Source organism: Schistocerca gregaria, chromosome 5, assembly GCF_023897955.1.
Source record: "Schistocerca gregaria isolate iqSchGreg1 chromosome 5, iqSchGreg1.2, whole genome shotgun sequence".
NCBI classification, from domain to species: domain Eukaryota; kingdom Metazoa; phylum Arthropoda; class Insecta; order Orthoptera; family Acrididae; genus Schistocerca; species Schistocerca gregaria.
Window position 1 is genome coordinate 475,017,891 of NC_064924.1, and position 15,307 is coordinate 475,033,197.

The 15,307-nt window shown below is 41.8% G+C and overlaps 1 protein-coding gene across 1 annotated transcript in view; it reads left to right on the forward strand.

Annotated features, from left to right (window-relative positions):
- LOC126272683 (cytochrome P450 6k1-like) overlaps window positions 1–11,338 on the forward strand; it is a 112,370-nt gene extending 101,032 nt beyond the window's left edge. Inside the window, exon 8 of the mRNA XM_049975700.1 lies at window positions 11,010–11,338. Coding sequence (XP_049831657.1) covers window positions 11,010–11,176 — 167 coding nt within the window. The 3' untranslated portion in view covers window positions 11,177–11,338. The remainder of the gene's footprint in view (window positions 1–11,009) is intronic.
- The last annotated feature ends 3,969 nt before the right edge of the window (window positions 11,339–15,307 follow it).

Sequence of the window (15,307 nt, forward strand, 5' to 3'; positions counted from 1 at the left end):
ATCAGACAGTGTAACCAGACGCAGAACTGAATCAGAGACTGCAGTTGGTCACGAGTACCAGACCTCTTTCGCCGTGATGACAATGGCAACGTGTCTCTGATATATAGGGGAATCTGTTGTACACTGGAAAACTTTTGCTTCTGTCCAGCCATGTAATAGAAATTTAATATATTCTCTTATTCAATTTTGTAATGATTGCGTTCATTTTATGTGCGGCGCAGTCTCTTTCTGAAACCACAAAAATTGCTGCAGAAAATAAAGATCTAACCAAATGTGAAAAAAAAGTTTCAAGAAACAGCACAGTCTTGTAATTATTAACAACTTTTCTGGTCAAATTTAAAAGCGTTGCGGTCGAGAAAATAGTGGCTATATTGTATTTGATAGTCTATGTGCCAGACCTACATTATTATTCCACAGCACATCAATAATCAGCAAGAGTTATCAAAGTAAGAAGAAGTATTACCATAAAACAGATAAAAGTTAAACAACTTTTGAAACAGAAGCTATTGCCAGCTAATATATAGTTCATTTTTCAAGTCAGGGAAGACTGTTACGACATTAAAGAAACACTCAAGGAAATGGTCCAATCCGACATGTTGAAACGCACCCTGAAATTTTTTATGCAGGAAGAACGCAATGAAAGAAATGCTCTGTCAACATTTAGCTGCTGAGACGCCCCCAAGTATTTTTTCCAAAACTGTTGAAGTTATTCGTTTTTGTCGCACGAAGAACCGCTTGCCTCGGCTGTGAGAACAGAGCATAGCTCTGCGGAGTGACACAAACGAATTTGTAACACGTGAAACATTAAAAAAAATGTCACGTATCATTAATGTTTTGATAAAGAGGCGGTTCAATTGACAGCTAAACTGTTGCGTATGTAGTTCTTACAAGGTGACTAGCAGAGGATAGTAAATCAAGGCACTGTTTCCTGTTACCTTATAGACAACTTCCATCAATCGTGATTTCAACTTATTGAAATGAAATATTTCTTCCACATACATCATTTTGTTACAATTCCTGTAGCACAGTTCTTGTAATTTTTGAATAGTGTATATTTTAGTAACAATGAAACAGTTCCTTGTTGATTTCACATAGTCGTCACAATAAAGCGAAGAATCATTTGAATGAAGAAAACTAACATTTTCATACATGAGTCCACCTGGCGAAAGAAAAATTAATTCTTTCTGGAACGTCACAATAATTACTAGTTTTATTTAAACAGAAATGCGATGGAGTAAGACACAGAAATGGTCCTCGCCTTTGCTCTTTTTATTGTGCTTTAAGCCGAGCATACTTCAAGCAGTTCGTAAAAATGTGCCGATACAAACTAACAGTAAATAAAATGTAATTGTCGTGTGACTAGGACCTTCCGTCGGGTAGACCGTTCGCCGGGTGCAAGTCTTCCGATTTGACGCCACTTCGGCGACTTGCGCGTCGATGGAGATGACATGATGACGATTAGGACAGCACAGCACCCAGTCCCTGAGCGGAGAAAATCTCCGGTCCACCGGAGAATCGAAGCCGAGCCCTTAAGATTGACATTCTGTCGCGCTGAGCACTCAGCTACCGGGGGCGGACAAACTAACAGTCTACAGTTCGTCAAAATGTGCAGATACAAACTGACAGAAGAAATGACTAAAATTTAAGAATACTGTTCTGCTAGTAATTCTCAAATGACATGGAGATATCGGCAATTATACTGTCCGACAATTTCCTTAAAAATACTTTCCACTGTCGAAAAAAATAGTTTTTTCGAGTCTCACACTTGTCGTTCCTGGTGGAATCTGAATTGTATCAACAGTTTTTCGTCGTCCTCCTGAAAGACAGGGTTATCGTTATGTCCCTGCCAAGAGCGCAACAAAAGCTACGAATTAATTTCTGCACTGATCAGAAACCATTGTGAATGAGAGGTTAAAAATTATTTTTTCCTATTTTTCCAAAGCTTGATAGGTTGGTTGCAAGATTTTTGCTACTGAACGATCCTTTCCTCTTAGATTTGGTCGTAATATGCCTTGAGGTCCCTGAAGCTGTGGAAACAATAATCCACCCACACTTACCACTGCCATTGTTCTATTTCAATGTGTCATAGCATTAATCAGTTACACAACAAACTGTCTTTTTTCGCCTCGAAATGATAAAGTGTGGTTTGCTCGCAGTTCTTCCACGAAGCCTTCCCGATTGGCGTTAGATGCATCAGATATAGAGATAACAGCCAGATTTGTCTTCACGACATCTATGAATTAATGGCACCTTCTCTAGACGTTTACTTGAAGTAACCTTCGTTGTTTTGTGACTTCCTATACTGTACGGTTTCTTGAATCTGCTCAACCAAATCGAAGAATACGTGAGATCAGTAGTGTTCGTCTCAGTTCCGATTCGAAGGCCCAGTCTCAAAGACTTCCATCGGTAGCAGGAGCAGCCCTTCATGGCTCATATCTCAAGAAAACTCATCTAAAGAACTGTTGTTCATGTTACTTATTCAAATTTCGAGGTTCAGTATAGTTCTTAACGCTATCCGAAAAATTTATTGCACAGATTGGTCCTACAAAGCCTCGACGGCTTTGTAGGTCCAATCTGTGCAATAAATTTTTCGGATAGTTTTGATTTCACAGTTTTACGAGTTTCTTTCTGATGCTTATTTATTACTTTGTGTAAATCTTTCTTCCATTTATACATTTCACAGTCAGATTTCACGAAGTAAATCCGGTTTTTCACGGTGCTTAACATTAAGTGTTAAACACAATGAACGTTAATTCAGTTTTAACTCCATTTTTAACACTTACGCTACCACAAAAGCAACTACAAATTTGAGTGAACAGTAACTACGGACAAATATTTCAGAGAAACTCTCCACAAAAACTAAAATTAACTTCACGAATTACGATCGCGCCGAGTCGTGTTACCTACTTACCGATGTACTGTCAACCAAGGATATGCCGCTGTCATGTTGCGCATGCGTAGTCTACTACAGCTACAGTAGAGCTGTACATTTCTCCAGCCATCTGCCGAGCTACTGAATTTGACAATTTTCAACTTTTTTTTTTTTAAGTACTCGTAATTCGTCTCAGAATCACAAACTTTGAGAGGATCTTCCTGCGTAAAATATTTCAGGGAAAGTTTCGACATGGACCATTCCGTTGTCACTTCATTTGTAAATATCGTTTCTTCCATGGTAGAAGGTCTTCCATTTCAATCTACAAAATGGTGCATGATGGACGAAATATGGCCGAACATTATGTAACGAATAAATGATAATTAATTGAAACCCTCAGCTGCCGACAGATGTTGTTGATATAACTCGATGTGGACAGCTTAAATGCGTGCCCCGACCGAGACTCGAACCCGGGATCTCCTGCTTACATGACAGACGCTCTATCCACCTGAGCCACCGAGGACATAGATGAATAGCGCGACTGCAGGGACGTGTCCCTTGCACGCTTCCCGTGAGACCCACATTCCCAAATGTCCACAATCTACATACGTAATATTCCTAATAGATATTTTCCCATCCACTCATTACTAGCGCCGACAAAGGTGACGATTCCCGATTCAGTAATATCTGTTCTTTCGAGAACAGTTACTATCTTCATATATAGTTAAAAGGCTACCCGACCACTGACCTTCGTCTGTGTGAATGCGCACAGGGCGCCCGAACTCTTACGCGAATCGTCACCTTAGTTGGTGCTAGTAATGAATGGATGGACAAATATCTATTAGGAACATTACGTATGTAGATTGTGGACAGTTGGGAATGTGGGTCTCACGGGGAGCGTGCAAGGGATAAGTCCCTGCAGTTGCGCTATTCATCTGTGTCCTCATTTCCTCAGATGGACAGAACGTCTGCCAAGTAAGCACGAGATCCTGGGTTCGAGTCCCGGTCGGGGCACACAATTTCAGCTGTCCACATCGAGGTATATCAACAACACCTGTCGGTAGCTGAGGGTTTCAATTAATTATTATTTATTCTAGAGAAGGTGCGCGGTCATCAACGGTATCTGTTCTTTCGAGAAAGTTACTATGTTCATATATATTTTGTAACGAGTTTTAAAAATATGCAGCAGTTTGCTCACCGTAAGCTTCTGTAACTGAAGAATTCTTCTAAGTAGTTTTAGCAAAGTGACGGGAAAAAATCGTAACTCCTAGAAGGAGTTGTGCGACATAAACGAAAGTTGGTAGGCATGTTTCTACATCTGAAAGATGATGCAGTACCACTATGAGGTTTGCTTTAAATACACGCAGTAACAGTCGTGAACGTTAGTCACCTTTGAGATTGGAAGTGCGAGTTGATGTTAGTCAAGACTGCCTTTAAGGCAACAAGACGCTTTTATCAGCAACTAACTGGGTTTTAACGAGGTTGTGTAATAGGGCTACGAGAAGCTGGATGCCTTTTCTGTGGTACTGCAGAAAGACTTGGCTGGAATGTAACCACTGTACATTCCTGCTGGCAGCGATGGTCACGGGAATGTAAGGTCGCAAGAAGACCAGGCTTTGGATTGCCACTTGGCACTACCGAGAGGGAAGACTATCGTGTTCGACCAATGGCTCTGACGAACCGTACTGCATCTGCAGCAGCAATTTGAGCAGCAGCTGGCACCACAGCGACACAATGAACTGTTTCAAATCAGTTACTTTAAGGACAGCTACGAGCCAGACGCCTTGTACCAATGCATTCCACTGACCCGAAACCACAGCCATATGCGATTTCACTGGTGTCAAGCGAGAGCTCATTGAAAGGCAGGGTGGAAGTATGTTGTGTTTTCTGATGAAAGCTGGGCTTTCCTTGGTGCCAGTGACGGCCGAGTGTTGGTTAGAAGGAGGCTAGTTGAGGGCCCGCAGCCAGCCTGTTTGCTTGCTAAACACACTGGACCTACACCTGGAGTTATGGTCAAGGTGCGATTTCGAATTACGGCAGGAACACTCTCGTGTATATACCATGCACTATGTCTGCAAATTTGTACGACAATCTGGTGATTCGACCTGTTGTGCTGTCAACCACGAACAGCATTCTAGGGGATGTTTTCCAACAGGACAACGCTCTCCCAAATACCGCTGTTGCAACACAGCAAGTTATACAGAGTGCTCCTTCATCAGATCTACCTCAATTGAGCACATATGGAACATCATCGGATGACAGATCCAGCGTCAACCACAACTATCGTTAACCTACCCTGTACTGAGCGACTAAGTGCAATAGGCATGGACCTCCATACAACAAACTGACATACGACGCCCGAGCAGCACAATGCACGTAAATTTGTATGCTAGAATTCAATATTCTGGCGGTTACACAGGTCATTAATGTACCAAAATTTCACATTTGCAATGCCTTATCTTGCATTTACATTGTGAACCTGTGATCTTTCAATGTTGGCCACTTAAAAATGTTAATCTCGATAAATGAAGTCGCGAAAATCATTACTCTACATTAATTACATTTTTATGTTGTGACTTTTCTTCCGTCAGTGTATGTTACACGGAACTTGTATATGTAGAATACGTTATAGTTATAAAAGTGCTCAAAACACCAACTAATGCCCTTCAACAACAAATACAGTAGTAAATGCCGGAAACTGCTTATTGTTGTCTCTAGTGCAAGCTCCATCATGTGATTCTGTGAAACACCGACCGGCAAACATCATGCGTTCCTAAGTACTCTATCTTACAGGTACAACGCTCTCCTCTATTCCAAGAGACACCGACGGCATTGGAGGGCCTTCCAGTTATATCATCGCTGAATCAACAATAATGCTAAGAAGGAAAAGTGGTCAGAAGACAGTCAAAGGCACGGCCATCTCGCTTAATGTCGTCCGATATTTGTTCAATACTGAAATTAGATCACCCGGTGAGAAACGGATGGGGTGGGGGAGTCACGAGTGCTCTCAAGCCCACGGTGTGTACAGCAAACCTTCATAACACATTTAGGGATTAAGGAGATGTTACATTGTCTTATTGAATGTGTGGATCATCTTCAGTGTGCTGTGTACCGCGGCTCAGCATTACAGATGACCTGCCTCAACGCTTCAGGTGCACAATCGTGGATTTTCCTGTTAGCTTCTGTGTCCCGTGGTCTACCTTGAGCAGTAGTACACGTTTAGTGCCGGCTTCTTTGCCATGTATCAAGGTAATAGCACTGAATTATATGCCTGTTATCCGTTACTGAGCGCGACTGCTACGGTCGCAGGTTCGAATCCTGCCTCGGGCATGGATGTGTGTGATGTCCTTAGGTTAGTTAGGTTTAAGTAGTTCTAAGTTCTAGGGGACTGATGACCACAGCAGTTGAGTCCCATAGTGCTCAGAGCCATTTGAACCATTTTGAGCCATCCGTTACTGATTTAGCGAGAGACTTCTTGCATTAATTTCTGTCTATCTAACATTAAACTCGTCGGTAACACCAGTCCTCAATACGCTTAGTCCCACAGCAGTAGACTCTTACGATTGTGGTTTACCTTGAAACGAGGTACTTGCAGTACGCTCTTGCCGAGATATGATAAGAACAACGCAATGCCGGCAAGACCTTGCTGATGTAGTGGCCCAGTGACATGACCTTGCGAACTATTCCATTCTGCGTGGCTAGAAGAGCTCTCTCTCTCTCTCTCTCTTTCTCTCTCTCTCACTCTCTCCCCTCTCTCTCTCTCTCTCTCTCTCTCTCTCTCTCTCTCTCTCTCTCTCTCTCTCTCTATCTTTCTCTCTCCAAATCCACATCTCCTTCTAAAGTCGAAATACTACTCCGATCTCCTTGTCAAGATACTAGTAAAAGTGTCTTACCGCTACCTTTCTTTGTATTAATGACTGGATGAAGTATGTTTCTATATCATTTGTAGGACACAGTTGAGTTCTTTTGTTATGCAACCTTCTGTTTCTATGAAAAAATTGATCTATTACTCTCGACAAGAACGAATGAGCCTCCAAACGTAATGTCCCCATCCAAAGGCCTGATTACAGTCAAATAGATCACATGACCTCACACCTTGAGAGACTGTGGAGGGATTTTGGATCTAACACAAAGTACTCGCGCACGACATGGTACTCAAAAACTGTACACCACCAAATTTCTTCCCTTTCTGGCCAATTACTATCGTTGAAAAATTCGTAAACCACACGAGTTCGGACTGGCTAAGGCTTGGTCGAGACCCATATTACTAACATGTGATGGTGACCTCACACTCCGACTCGAAAGTCTCTCTAAACTTCAGGAATCAAAGCCGCTACTTATCCTTCAATTATCTACCCACCTGAGTTCATGAACTGAGTAAAATATGTTCCAATCCGGCCATCAAGGAAACATAACTCACAGCGACTGGTATCTCATCTGGGTGCTAAGTTTATCGCTCAGATACATCATCCCTAAAGCCACTGACGAGAACTTCTTCGACAATGTCTACCTAAATGCTGTTTACCATCACTCAGTTTCTCTAAGCAAGAGCTACCCTTTAAACCAAGATTTCTTCAGGTATTTCGTTTCACATCAGCAGCTAAATACAAAAACTGATTGTGCACACTCCAGATTTCATTACTGTTACCAAAGCAAAGAATTCCTTCTTATACATTTTTTGGTATTTTTGCTCATTTTTAAGACGACTGTGATCATAATTTGCTCTGGCGGCTGGCGGCTGGGGGCTGGGGTACGGAATATGGGTAAGTTCTGTACGCCACCAGACTTTCAGGTCTAGGTCCTATTCCAGTCCATGAAATTAGAGTCCCTTTGAACTGGAGTTACTAGAGCGCCAAGTGGGATGCTTAGCATTCCTGTCGCCACCTATAAAGGTCTTGCCAGGAGAAGTGAGAATCGTTCGTAAGTCCTGTTCGATAAGCTGAGCGTTGGAACGAAGATATGACATTAAAAGTGTCACCTCGCCCTGGTCCGCCCAAACCGTAACAGGGTTCGCTTCCAGGTCCTTTAAAGGTGGTAGAACTATGAGCAGTCGGCAGTGGAACTGCGACGAGTGGCCACGCGATGGACGAGTGCGGCCGACCGAGACCGAGACAGACGGGAACGGGACCGAGGCTGGAACGTTCTGCATCACGGTGCAGTTTGCTGTTAACGTTCCGAAAGAGTGCGTTCCTAGAAGAGTTAACCAATACATTACTTCCTGCGGCGTGTATGTCGCGAAAAGACTGTGAAGACAAGAGATGGGGCTTTCGCGAACTAACGGGTCCAAAGGAACGGTTCACCAAGATGAACGGAACGAGCGGGGAACGAATTCTAAGGATAAGTCTTTCATAGTTCACTTCGGAACTTAGAGTTCCCGGTAACGGGAAACGGTCGGTCTCGTTCTCGAATGGCTCAGCTCGGAACGGAGCGATTCCTGTCCAGATGGCTTGGAGAGACAGTAAAGTGAAGAAAATGATCAGGGAACAGGCTGTAATGGAAACAAAATAGCGATAGGTAGGAGATGATGCCAGTAATACGGCTGCCGGCTGACAGATGGATCACGGACGGTTTAGTTGGATTGCAGGATATGCCAGAAGGAAAGGGTTGCGACCTGATGTAAGGTGGGCAGACTGCATTGATACAAATGTGTAGAGGCCTGTGAGTGAAGACTGCAAGGCACGAAGAAGTGCAGAGCGGGCCTGTATGCAGCACTGTGTGACAGTTTGGTGCTGCTGCTGCTGCTGCTGCTGCTGCTGCTGATGATGATGATGATGATGTTATTGAATTGTAAGTCAGGAATGCGAAAAGTAAGAATATAATGTTAATTATGTATGAAACTTACTGCTTAAGGTACGCGTATCGGTATTATGAGATTTACGGAACACTGGAATAAAATGAAAAGTTTGACGTCTTACGTTAACTGTAACTAATTAAAATGTATTTAATGTGAGAAAAGGATGAACCTGTTTGGTTTACTTGCTCTAGCCAGAGCGGTTTGCTATACAGGGAGTTTCACGAGGAACAGTAAACATTTTAGGCGCTGGTAGCATAGGCTAATTCGAATACAACTTTCCATGTAACATGTGTAATGTTAGTGGTTACTGAGATACAAACGGCTACGGAGATAAGTTTTCATTTCGCGGGTCAGTATTCAAGTAGCTGTGGCTTTCTTTTTCGATTTTCATTTTAACTTTGAAGTAGACGTTGTGCTTGAGCTTAGACAATTAATTTTTTGAATTTTTTTGTAACTGTGATTTGTTGTCCGGTTGACGCTGCACGTATTTACCAATGTGATGTATGTCGATGTAGTGTGTATGTATTGTTTTATAACGGAAACGCTGCTGTTGCTTGTAAAATATACGGTAGACGATTTCCTAACTGCACTGTAGAAGATTCACGAGTGTTTACTCGTGTTTTCACTATAAACTGTATGAGGCTGGTGCAGCACGCGGCACATCTAAATTTTTAAATGAACAGAGAGTGAATGAAGCAGAGAACATTATTCAGTTGACGACGTCTTCGTTCCATTATACGGCTTATGGTTGTCCGCGAATACATTTCATGAATTATTCAGCTGGTAGAACGTAATCCTTCAACAAGCCTACGCAGCATTTCTATACACATCGGTGTTCCACATTCAAACATATGGCGGACACTGCGTATGCACGACCTTTGTCCGTATCATTTGTAGCAGATTCGATCCCTCGGAGAAAGAGACGAAGGTAGGCGATTGGAATTTTATGGTTGGCTAATTGCAGATCTCCGAGTACTGCCATCAATATTGTTTGCTGCTGATGCCATTTTTTTCGTGATACTCTCAAACACTCCTCAGTAACATCGGTGGTCCGACGAAAGCCGACATGCCATCGTGAAGATATCGTGAAGATATAAATTCAATAACGCTTCTGTGTAAATGTGTGTTGTGGTTTGAGAGACAATCAGCTAACTGGGCCTCAAGCATAATGGCATCCCCTTACAGGTCCCATTAGCTAAAATTCCCTGAAAGAGAGCTTTCGTCATTATTGGAAGAGATCCTTTTTGGATGCAACCATGTGTATGCTCTTCCAGCATGAAGGGGCTCTTACACATTCAAGTCGTCAAGTGACAGGTAATTAAACCTAACATTCACTGGAGGATAGTTCGGCAGTAATGATCAAGTTCCTTGACCAACAATGTTCCAGCACTTAATGCCTACGGCAATAGTTGGAATGCAAAGTCTGTAGATACAAAGTTAACACATTAGACTAACTATCGTGCTGATAATGAATACTGCTCCCTTTATAAATAAATGCCAAGACGACCTCAGAAAAACAACGCGTGGTGCTGTCATGAGGATTAGAAAGGTCATTGAAATTGCAGATGGGCTCATAAAAATGAGATGTGAACTATATCACTTGCCTTTACTTGGTCCGGTACCTTCTGTGCGTATTTGTGTGGGTTATATTCCAACAGCTGTATCTCTGCTACCAATAAAACCTGGACACGTGTTTCATTCGAATTAGTCTGCAGAACCACCTTGTAAAATATTTCTTGTTCTCTCTAAAACAGCCTGTATTTCTCAAACTATTCCATAGGCTGCAGTTTCCGCTGATGACCAAGGCCTATATTCAAGTAACTTAGGGGACTACAGCCTAATAACGTCTTCTATATTGCCAAATATTTCGATAGCTGAGCACTGCATCGTTTTCACAGCACATATGCAGTAAACGGCGATCTCTCGAGGGATTCGTACCTTGAAAACGACGAGGTGTTCACCCTTAGTAAGACCACCGTTTGTCGAGAACGTTAACCTGCTGCATTCCTATATGATATACAAAAGCTCAAGCCCCACCTTCCCCATTCTTTGAGAAATGAAGTAACTGTATATGGTGAATTTTTTATTACTATTAATGTCATCGACTTTGTCGTTTCCATTTTAACAGTTTTACTTTCAGATGTTTGATATTTGTCCAACTGTCTTTCTAAGCATTTATAGATACGCAGTGACACGTATTATGAACACAGAGGCACATTGGAACAAAAATAAAACTCTCTCGTCATCTTGTTTAATTTTCAATATCATAGAGATTTATCAACAACTACTCTGTTGCCTTGCCTAATACACAGGCTCCTTACGTTACTTGTCTTTCTGTTTCAGGTATGAGGCTCGGCCTGTTGCAAGTCAAGGTGGGACTCGCTTACCTGTTGTCGAGGTACAACGTTCGGACCACGGACAAAACGGTGACGAACCTCGAGTACAGCGCTATGTCCATTATACTGATGCCTAAAAGTGGCATCCAGCTACGACTTGAAAAGAGATTCTAACGACGTTCACACTGAATAGATCCAAGATATCATATCAAAGTAACGCTGTAGATGGCTTCAGAGCTTATCAAGTTGCTCTTTTAGCTCTACATTGTTGCAATATGTTAAAATTAAATTACATTCTGATAAAATACATTATTTTACTAAGAGAGTGAAGTATAAGCCGGCTCTTTGTTTTCAAAATAATGCACATCTATACAGGATCCTACCTTCCCACGTGATGATACAGTGTCTATCACACATACTCGTATGCGACGCTGTCAACTGCTTTTAAAAGTACGTTTGTGCTTTCATGAATCACTTTGAATAGAATATGTGATTGTAAATTAAAACACCTGTCATTCACAGAAGAAAATACAAACTTCCTTGCTTCAGAGGCACTTTAATATGACGCTATTAACACATTACACAAAAATATACTTTGTTAGTAACTTTATTGTGATACATAAAATACACAGGGGTGGACAAAAATATGTAAACACCAAAAGCACCACACATTATCATTCCTAATCCTTGGCAGTAATGCGTCGTTGCAGAAGATCCGTGGGGCCCACGAAACACCACGACATAGCTTGCCCAGTCATCACCGAAGCCCAGCCTTGTTTCATTCTTGGGACGTAAACTAGACTAGAAATTGGAAAAAGTGAGAACGAGACTGATCGAATAACTTCCTTCTATTGTTCCACAGTTCCCGTTTTATGGCGTCGGTACCACGTTTTCCTGTGAAGGGCATTTACCTCACTGATGTGTGTTTTTGGATTTCCAGTTCGCCCTGTGATTCCCTGCTTCTGGAGCCTCCTCCGTATTCTTTTGGTACTGAAAAGGTTCGCGAGTGTGACGTTCAGTCCTGTAGTGACTTTTGCTGCTGCCGTCTCATTTTTCGTGACAACCCTCTTTAATGACCGTCCGTCTAGTTCACTCAACAAAATTTCGTCCGCCTTGTGACTTGGCGGATGGTGTTTTACCTCTTTCCTGGCTGCGGTACAAATCTTCAGTTCGATTGCATCTTGAAACACCAAACACGTCGGCTACCTTGTTTACCGAGGCACCCACTAATCCACAAAACGTCTACAAACAATTTTCTCGCGTTCGAATCCATTGAGCTGCGACATCATGCCCTCAGAACTACACAGAACACAGTTTTGACCACGACCGTCACTTTTTCTTGAAGACGTTGCGCAGGTGTCGTTCGTGCTCAAATACAGCTGCGCAACGGGCAGACTTGGCTAGCATCTGTTTTCATGTTCATGCATGCATTTGTCGCGGTGTTTTCGTATTTTTGTCCAACCCCTGTACCTCAAACGCGTTTAGAACTGCTATGGCTGAATTCACAACAAGCGTTATCATTTTTTGAACAATATACATTTTAATAATTTTCTGGCAGCCATAACAAAATTTTGTTTCTAATAAAATATATTTTAAGAGGGAGCCTAAGGGACTAAGTACAGGAATACGACTTCGTCTTCACTGGCCAATTACTTAGTAGAACTAGCTGATATATTTACTGTTACAGGTATCTCATAAAGTGAGTTACGTGTAATAACTGACTTGTGCACCTCTTCAAAGCATTAAGGCAATCAGAGTAAGTAGGCCTTTTATGGCGTTTGCTACAGTAGCTCAGGATATTTCTGATGCTCTTCAACATTTATAAAATCGCATACTTACGATAGACTGATGTTTCTGCTAACTTTTCAGTGAAAAATATCCAAGTTTTTCCGTGATCCTCATTTTCAAGCATCTTTCACTTTGTGGTCTCGAAAGACATATTAATGTGTTAGTTCCTTGGTTGTTGTTGTTATTGTTGTTGTTGTGGTCTGATGCAGCGCTCCATGCTACCCAATCCTGTGCAAGCTTCCGCATCTCAAAGTACCTTCTGCAATCTACATTCTTCTGAATCTGCTTAGTGTATTCATCTCTTGGTCTCCCTCTGTTATTTTTACCCTCCACGCTGCCCTCCAATACTAAATTGATGATTCCTTGATGCCTCAGAACATGCCCCACCAACCGACCCCTTCTTCTAGTCAAGTTGGGCCACAAATTCCTCTACTCCCCAATTCTAGTCAATACCTCCTCATTAGTTATGTGATCTATCCATTTAATCATCAGTAGTCTTCTGTAGCACCACATTTCGGAAGCCTCTATTCTCTTCTTGTCTAAACTATTTATCGTCCATGTTTCACTTCGATGCCTGACTACACTCCATACAAATACTTTCACCCAAATCTATACTCGATGTTAACAAATTCTCTTCTTCAGAAACGATTGCCTTGCCATTGCCAGTCTACATTTTATATCCTCTCTACTTCGACCATCATCAGTTATTTTGCTCCCCAAATAGCAAAACTCATCCACTACTTTAAGTGTCTCATTTCCGAATATAATTTCCTCAGAATCACCTGATTTAATTTGACAACATTCCATTATCCACGTTTGGCTTTTGTTGATGTTCATCTTTTATTCTCCTTTCAAGACACTGTCCATTCCGTTCAACTGCTCTTCCAGGTCCTTTGTCATCGGCAAACTTCAAAGTTTTAATTTCTCCTCCATGGATTGTAATATGTACTCTGAATTTTTCTTTTGTTTCCTTTACTGCTTGCTCAATACATAGATTGAATAACATCGGGGACAGGCTACAACTTTGTCTCACTTACTTCCCAACCACTGCCTCCCTTTCATGCCCCTCGACTCTTGTAATTGCCATCTGGTTTCTGTGCAAATTGTAAATGGCCTTTCATTCCCTGTATTTGACCCATGCCTTCTTCAGAATTTGAAAAAGAATATTCCAGTCAACATTGTCAAAAGCTTTCTCTAAGTCTCAAATGCCTTAAGTGTTCCATCATTTCTACGGAATCCAAACCTATTTTCCCCAAGGTCGGCTTCTACCAGTTTTTCCATTCGTCTGTAAGGAATTCGTGTTAGTAATTTGCAGCTGTGACTTATTCAACTGATAGTTCGGTAATTTTCATATCTGACAACACCTGCTTTCTTTCTTTGGGATGGGAATTATTATATTCATCTTGAAGTCTGAGGGTATATCGCCTGTCTCATACATCTTGCTCACCAGATGGTAGAGTTTTGTCAGGGCTGGCTTTCCCGAGGATGTCAGTATTTCTAATGGAATGTTGTCTACTCCCGGGGCACTGTTTCGACTCAGGTCTTTCAAACTCGTCTCGCACTATCATATCTCCCATTTTATCTTCATCTAAGTCCACTCCCATTTCCATAACATTTCCCTCCAGTACATGCTTTCACCTTTCTGCTTTCCCTTCTTTGCTTATAACTGATTTTCCATCTGGGCTCTTGATATTCATACAAGTGGTTCTCTTTTCTCCAAAGGCCTCTTTAATTTTCCTATATTCAGTATATATCGTACTCCTTGTGATATATGCCTCTACATCCTTACCTTTGTCCTCTAGCCATCCCTATTTTTACCCAAGGATTTCTACTAACCCTCGTCTTTTTACTTACTTGATCCTCTGCTGCCTTCACTATTTCATCTCTCAAAGCTACCCATTCTTCTTTTACTTTATTTCTTTCCCCAGTCGTTATCAATCGTTCCCTAATGCTCTCTCTGAAACTATCTACAACCTCTGGTTCTTTCAGTTTATCCAGGTCCCATCTCCTTAAATAACTACCTTTTTGCAATTTCTTCAGTTTTAGTCTACAGTTTATAACCAATAATTTGTAGTCAGTGTCCACATATGCCCCTGTAAATGTCTTACAATTTAAAAACTGGTTCCTAAATCACTGTCGTACCATTACATAATGTATCTGAAACCTTTCAGTGTCTCCAGGCCACTTCCACGTATACAACCTTCTTTCATGATTAGTTCCTTGGCAAATATTGTAATACTTCGCAGAACATCGGTCAGGACAGAGGAGTTCCAGCTCAGCTGCTCCCGATTATCCTGAGCTTTTCCCGAAAGCCACAAAAAAAGAATAAGCACGGTTTAACTGCAGTGTTGTGTTGTGTTGTACTTTGCTCTTAAAAGAATGTTCAGGGCTGCCGCAAGAACTGCAGTCGCGCGAGGTCCCCGTTATTTTGGGGTTGGGACCCCATGTTCCTTGTTCTAATTTGTCCTTACTTAATGAACAGTCTGGTTTCCTGGTATAAAAAACTACAATGAATAG